Raw genomic sequence first — 7,844 nt, 5'->3', positions numbered from 1 at the left:
AGTTGTAAGTCGAGGACTACTTGTAAAGAACAAATGTGAGGTTTTGGGGGGGAAAAAACAATAAAGAAACCTAAAGGATGGCTTTTTGAAATAAGGGACTTTCTGTATAATAAAGGATGTATGGTCATTGTATCTATAGGGCAGTGGTGGCGAACCTATGGCACGGGTGCCAGAGGCGGCACTCAGAGCCCTCTCTGTGGGCACGCGCACCGTCGCCCCAGTCCTAGGCCTTCAGCTGGGTTTTATAAAACCTTTTCGCTTTAGGCCGCCGCCGCCGTATGCAAAAAAAAAAAAAAAAGGTTCAATCAACCAGTCAATTTCAACTTCTCACGGGAAAAAAAAGATCTTGCAAAGTTGGAATTGATTGATTGAACTTTTTAGTCCCACCCAGTCTGCTGTTACCACCGCAGCCACACCCAGCCAATGGGCCACACCCACCCGGCACCCAACAATGCATAAGTGGGTTTTGGGTTGCAGTTTGGGCACTCGGTCTCTAAAAGGTTCGCCATCACTGCTATAGGGTATTAAAAAAAAATAGCATTGGTCCTTTACCAAAAAAAACCAAAAAACCCTTAGCAAAACTCATCCACTGCATCATGTAAACTGCACAGTGAGGGAAGGACAGATAAATGCTTGCCTGCATGCTTGATGGCTTTGGTTATCAGCTTCCCCCAGATAAAGCTCTGTGGTTTAAGTCCCTTCCTTCTCAAGCAAGGCAGAGGGAGAATGAAGGGATGACACAGGAAAGGAAGGTTGACAGCTGATCAGAAGGCTAAGGCCGAAAGGGAAAGGAAGGAAAATGAAAAGAAAAAGAAGGAAACAGATACACGCTCAACTTCCAAGTTGGGGCTTGTTGGAGGAGGAAAAGCCAGGGGTGTGGTCTTCTTTCCTCCAGCAAGTCCCAACTTGGAGGTTCCCTGGAGAAGCCAGGGGTGTGAGTTCATGCCTGCAGACTGAGCCAGCCTCCCTGACACTCCCCTGCTCTTCCATTACTCAATCTCATTCCAGCTCCCAGTCTGGACAAGCAAAGGGAGAGCAGTAAGAGAAGCAACCTTTGCATGAAAAAGACTGGGTATGAAGGCATTAATCCAGCGAAGACAGGAGACACTGGCCCCTCTGTGACCTGAAGTGGATGGCTATCCCCCATGTGAGTATTTTCACTTGGATGTGTATGTGTGTGTATAAGTGGCAGTCCCAGGAGTCCAAGCAGGAAAAAGAAGGGAATTGAGGCAGGTAAAGAAGCAGTCCCATTGTGTGAGATATTTGAGGAATCCTTGAATCGTTCTGTTTGGGAATTCGGAAATGAAAGGAATTAGCAGAAATGTATGATAAGAACCCAGGAAAATAATTATCTGTTTGTCTGTTTGTCTATGCTGCTATCCGAGCAGGCACAATTAATCTTAATTTATAGATAATGATAATGACGATTGCAATGACATGTACAGTAAAAGATTAAAGCAAAATTCCACAAGGAAGGGAGGGAGGGAGGTAGGGAGGAGAAAAAACAGAAAGAAAGAAAGAAAGAAAGAAAGAAAGAAAGAAAGAAAGAAAGAAAGAAAGAAGGAAGGAAGGAAGGAAGGAAGGAAGGAAGAAAGAAAGAAAGAAAGAAAGAAAGAAAGAAAGAAAGAAAGAAAGAAAGAAAGAAAGAAAGAAAGAAAGAAAGAAAGAGAAAGAAAGAGATTTTTATTCAGATTCTGGTTAGGGTTATCATTTATTTGTGCATTTCACTTGAGAGACGCAGAAAGGTAGAGACCTACATTCCACTCAATGGAAAATTTCTATGGAAAATTCAGGCATTAGGAGGAAAGAATTTGAAAACTAAATAACCAGGTTCAGTAAAGACTTTTCTGCTTGATGCATACTAAAGTGGTGGAACACCGTCCTGGGTTTTGATTGCTTTATTTAAAAAAGGATAGCAAACTCAGAAAATTGTTGGAACATCTTTTCTAGGTGGGAGCACCAAAGTGATTTCAGAAAGGATATCTGGTATGGCTTAAAATATTAGTCAAATGGTGAAGAAAACAGACAAAGAGAATAAAAATAGAGAAAATGGTAAATGAACTCTGCAGCTGTCAAATGCAAATAATTGGCAGAGAAATAATCAAGCAAGATAAAATAGAATGCCTATTGCCTCACATGGTACCTTTGTGCTTTCTGAGCTTGGTTGCTTTCTTGCAGACATTTCATTACCTGAACTAGGTAACATCATCAATGGTAGTCACTATCCATAACTAGCTATCATCAGCCACTATCACTAGCACAGATGATGTTACCTAGTTTGGGAAATCAAACGTCTGTAAGAAAACCACCAAGCTCAGAGAGCACCAAGGACCCCTCATGTCAACCCTGAGCTACAAATATTCTCCTTTATTAGTCACACAGTATCTTCTGAGGTAGTGAAACTCACGGCTACTGGACATGCAATAGCCAGGATTTTAAAAAGGTAAAGGAATCCTGGCAGATTTTACTCCGCTAGTCATTGACGACTATAGGGGCAGAGCTCATCTGTTTCGAGGCCATTGAGGTAGCGCTGTCCGAAGACACTTTCCGTGGTCATGTGGCCATCATGACATCACAGAGAGCTGGTACTTTCCCACCATAGTGGTACCTATTTATCTACTCTCATTTTGTATGCTTTCAAATTGCTATGTTGGTAGGAGCTGGGGTGAAGACAGGAACTCATCCTGTCTCGTGGTGCTCGGGTCTAAAACCTGGGCTGTCAGTTTTCTATCTGACAAGCCTAGTATCTTAACCCCTGAGCTACCGTCCTGCCCCCCAAAAGGTAAAAGGTATGGAGGCAAAATTCAAGAAGCAACCAGAGATCACTCATTTGGGTAAGGAAGCCAATATGAGAGGTAGCAGTGATCAGAAAAGCAAACAGAAGAAAGCAACATGGTCAACATGCCCCAGAGCTTAGATCTTGTGAGACCAAGTCTATCTCTGGCTCATTGCAACTGGAGAGCCATGGTGGTGCAGTGGTTAGAATGCAGTATAAGATGTATTTGAATGCAGTATTGCAGGCTAATTCTTCCCACTGTGTGGAGTTCGATCCTGACCAGCTCAAGGTGGACTCAGCCTTCCATCCTTCTGAGGTCAGTAAAATGAGGACCCAGATTGTTGGGGGCATTATCCTGATTTTGTAAACCACTTAGGCTGTAAAGCGCTATGAAGCAGTGTATAAGTCTAAGTGCTATTGCTAGAAAGCAGTATGCTGAACAAAATTGAGTTTTGGTGGTGGGGTGCAAGCATAAGCCATCTGAAACTTCTCCATATCTTCCTTCCTACTAGGGCATCCCCATTCCATTTGCTGAACGCTACCACCAATGATTGCCTTCTGACATCGGGAAACAGCACCCTCGTGAGCTCCTCAACGTCCAGCATCGCTGGCATTATATTTCTCCTCCTGGCTGCCCTGATTGGGCTACCTGGGAACTTCTTTGTGATTTGGAGCATCCTTTGGAAAATGAAGCCAAGCCATCGCTCAGTCACTTGCCTTCTGGTCCTAAACTTGGCAGTGGCAGATGGAGTGGTTCTTCTCCTGACACCCTTCTTCGTCCTCTTCCTTATCTTCAAGAACTGGCTGTTTGGCTGGGCCATTTGCAAAGGAGTGTACTACTTGTGTTGCATCAACATGTTTGCTAGCATCTTCATCATCACTCTCATGAGTGCAGATCGCTGCTTGGCGGTCAACCAGCCCTATTATTCCCAAGCCATCCGGAAGAAGAATCTGGTGGTCAAGATCTTGATAGGGATTTGGCTGGGGGCCATTTTGTTGTCTCTGCCAGCTTTCTTCTTTCGCCAAGTCTTGAAGGAACCCTCACGGGGACATTTCATTTGTGAGCCTTGTCACTCCAGGAAGAGCCTGACCATCTTCCACTTCACCATGGAGACTGTGGTGGCCTTTGTGATTCCATTTACCATTATTGTTGTCTGCTACTCAGCCATTCTTGTCCGCCTCAGGGGGGTACGGAAGAGAAAAGGGGCTCGGACCGAGAAATTGATCGTGGCCATTGTGATTTGTTTTGCTGTCCTCTGGATGCCCTACCACATCATCAACATGATCCAGGTGGCTTCCAATCTAGCCTCGGGGCAAATGGCAGACCGACTGGGACGGGCTTGGAAGAATGGGCGTGCAGGAGCCACAGCCTTAGCTTTCCTGAGTAGCAGCATCAACCCTGTGCTCTATGTCTTTGCTGCTGGGAACCTCATTAAGACTTCGGGTGCCAATTTCATTGCTCAGTTCTTTGAAGGAGCATCCGAGGGGCTCGGACGGAGGTCTCAGTCTCAGAAAAACTTGGACAAAGACTTAATACCAGCAGTTGGGCCATGCATGAACCTGGACCAGCAGTTAATGGGAAATTGTGATGGGGTTGACAAGGACACAAATTGTAGGCTGACCGACGGCACAACACATAACATTTCCTAGACTGAGTCACTACACAAGAAATTCCAAAACTGCCTTAGGCAGGACCAGTTCCTCCAGCATATGCCAATGCTGATTGGGTAGTTATTCGGAATTTCATGCAAAGGTCTTACCAACTAAAGAAATGAAGCTAGGATCATCTGCCTGCAAAATATGAATTCCAGTCCTGCTACTTGCCTGCTCTTTGTGTAAAACTGAGATTTAAATAAAAGCATCAGTAACATTTCTACACTACATGATATGTGCAACTATTTTTTTTCTCTCAACCACCTTTCCCCTTTGTATCTAGGTTAATGGAAGTGTTATTTATTTCTTTGTTTCCTTATTTTTTTTTTCATGACTTTTCCCTTCTTGCCACATCCATCTGAAGAAATGCAATACACTGATTTTACAACTGTTTTTTTTTATTTTCATAGCTAGGCTTTAGGCTTGACTCCTATGAAAAGAGAAAAGATCTGTTGTTGATGTTAGCATGGACAGAGTGTTTATCTGTTAGTAAATAAATTGTTCATGAATTGTTGGATGCCAGTAGCCTGTCTCCCTGCCTCCCCCTCCCCCTTAAAAATTACTTACAGTTTTTTTGCAGGGAATATTTGGATGAGAAAAAAATTAATATAATTTCTCAAATATCTCAAAATTAAAAGCAATAGTTAATAGTTGAATAAACTGACACACACACACACATGCATATGCATATAAACATAGACTTGAGTGTGTGTGTGTTTATGATAAGATAATAAATTATATTTTCATTGTGGAATAATTGCAATCTGACATCTGATAAGCTAAAAGGAATCAGGAAAATGTCTGCAATAAATTCTTTCATTATCTGCTTGCAGGCAACATACTCCTTTTCTAAAAGCAGAGAAAGGCATTTCGTCTTTTTTAAGATAAGAGGAGGAGGAGGAGGAGGAGGAGGAGGAGAGTAAAAACCAAAAATGGAATCTTTTTTTCATTTCAGACAACCTCTCTCTTTGTGCTACAGCAGCCAGTAGGAATGCAGGAAGCACATAGGCCAACAATATTTGTCTTGGGTTGTTTACAATAATAAACTGGTTATTATATACAAATGAATGTGTGTGTTCCATTTTTGTCCTTGTGTCCTTTTAATGACAAAGCTAATGGGAAAATTCAGATAACGGAAATTTAGCATGCCTATCTAGGACAAATACACTTTTCTTGTACAGGAAGGGGATCTGCAGTTTTGTTTTTGTTTTTTACAAATGTATTCAACCCATTTTTACGGTGAGGATATTTGTCCAAAATACCTGTTAAAAATAAACAAGATAAAGCAAGATAAAAGATCTTGTTTGTGTGCTTCATGGCAGATAATGAAGTTCACCTCACTGAGGGATGATCATGATGAGGAAATGGTTCTTCTGGAGAATGTAGTCTTCATTTCTCCCTTGACCTTCTCCAACACAGAGAAATAAGCTGAGAGTTAGCATGTCTCAGGCCACGATGTCAAGATCCACTATAATATTAACTAAAATGTGGGAGGGTTGGGAAGTGACTGCAATGGGTTTTAAATTGTCATGTCTACAGGAGGGAACTGTACCTTTGTGCTGAACAAGAGCAAGTGCTCAATGGGATTTTCCATTGAACTTGCAGAGAAATCTTACTGTTTCATGACACATTAATGTCTGAGAGTTCAAAACTAGCAGCCTTGTGAAAGTTGGGGTGAGGTAAACTCTGTTCCTGGAAGTCTCGGAGTCATCTTGCTTTGCAAAGCAACTTAGGTGGGGGCAGGTAGCTCTATGAACACACTTTGAGGTAGTGTCATCACGGCAAAGCTTTGTGCAACCCTAATTCACTCTGCCTAATTATGGGAAGAGATACTTGTGGATTTTATCAATGCATTCAGACTGCCTCACACAAGAACCCTTCCTAATTTGTCAACTACCTTAGACTTTTCAAATGCTCCCCTAAACCCAGGAAATCCTGCTTAGATTTGTAGCTGAGAAAAGGCTAATTAAATGGCATGATTTAACTGAGCGGATGACTTCATAAGCAAGTGGCTGTAGTTTTCTCGGCCAAAACAGAACAGAATAACAAAGTTGGACGGTACCTTGGAGGTCTTCTAGTCCAACCCCTGCTCAGGCAGGGAATCCTATAACATTTCAGATAAGATTGCTTGTCCAATCGCCTCTTAAAAACCTCTAGTGTTGGAACTTCTGGAGGTAGGTCGTTCCACTGATTAATTGTTCTCTTTCGTTCTAGGTTGGTTCTCTCCTTGATTAGTTTCAATCCATTGCTTCTAGCCCTGCCTTTAGGTGCTTTTGAGAATAGGTTGACCCTGTCTTCTTTGTGGCAGCCCCTTAGATATTGTAACACTGCTCATGTAAACCAGGGGTCTTCAAACCTAGCTTTTTATGACTTTTGTGACTTTTTTATGACTCAGCCAGGCATGCTGGCTGAGGAATTCTGGGAGTTGAAGTCCACAAGTCATAAAAGGGCCAAGTTTGAAGACCCCTGATGTAACCCCTATCCTTCTTTTCATTAAACTAGGCATGTGATTTATTCTTGCCTTCTTCTATTTTTTTTAAATCAATTTTCTGGTCTAGTTTAGGATTTTCTAATGGGTCCCTATCCTTGTAGAAACCATACACAACCAGTTTAGCTTGCTGTTTTTGATATGCTCAGTCAGTCCTGCTACCAGCTGAGACTTCCTCCCATTAGCTGGTCTTAAGGAGATCTGGAAAAATTCATAGACAATTAAGCCATGACCATTAATGTTGATGTTTGTTTGTGAACTGAAGCATCAGAGGTGAATTAGCAGCCATGGAGCAGTAGGAACAGAGAAAATATACTTCTCTATCCATGTTTGTGAGCTACCTGGTGATTATGTGATTTTGAATGCTGGTCTTACAAAGATACAAAAGTGTGACAACTTTAAGACTTTAAGTTCAACTCCTAGAAAATTCCCCAGCCACTTGTGATTGAAAAGCACTGCCCTAAATGAATCGGACTGTCACTGCACAAATCCTAATCTAATGCATATATGCAATGCTGGTTGAGAAATACAAAAAGAAAAACCTGTTGGGGAATAAAATTTTAAAAGAGGGGGATGACCCCCCCAAAAAATATGTGTTTTTGCCTTCGTTCTGGCCCTAACATTAGGTGTTAAGCTGATGCAATTGGAAAATCTATTTTCCCCACTGTTTTCTGATTTGATTTTTCTTGTCTTGCTTCTTTTTTTCTCTGCCAGCCATAAATACTAACATTTTCACTCAAAGGGGAAGTTCACAGCTTTTTTTTTTTTTTTTGCATTTCATTTTTGGTGGAGTTTCTGCACCCCTCCTGGCTATTTCGACAGTGCCTGCATCTCCACACACCCACCACAGATGCAACAAATCCCTGTAATGCTGTAAAGTTCTTTGTGAAGGTTTGCTGTGGCTAACCAATGCGTGGCGGGGGGGGG

At 42.2% G+C, this 7,844-nt stretch overlaps 1 protein-coding gene across 1 annotated transcript; it reads left to right on the top strand.

Annotated features, from left to right (window-relative positions):
• The first annotated feature begins 976 nt into the window (after positions 1-976).
• On the top strand, positions 977-4,655 carry LOC107286633 (leukotriene B4 receptor 2-like). Its single transcript, XM_015815026.1, has 2 exons — positions 977-1,147; positions 3,289-4,655. Coding segments are annotated over exons 1-2 (1,140 nt in total). The 5' UTR covers positions 977-1,145; the 3' UTR covers positions 4,427-4,655.
• The last annotated feature ends 3,189 nt before the right edge of the window (positions 4,656-7,844 follow it).

This window comes from Protobothrops mucrosquamatus, unplaced genomic scaffold (genome assembly GCF_001527695.2).
Source record: "Protobothrops mucrosquamatus isolate PMUCROS unplaced genomic scaffold, P.Mucros_1.0 scaffold303, whole genome shotgun sequence".
NCBI lineage: Eukaryota > Metazoa > Chordata > Lepidosauria > Squamata > Viperidae > Protobothrops > Protobothrops mucrosquamatus.
Note: the sequence above shows the minus strand (reverse complement) of the source record. Positions and strands in the feature narration are given on the sequence as shown.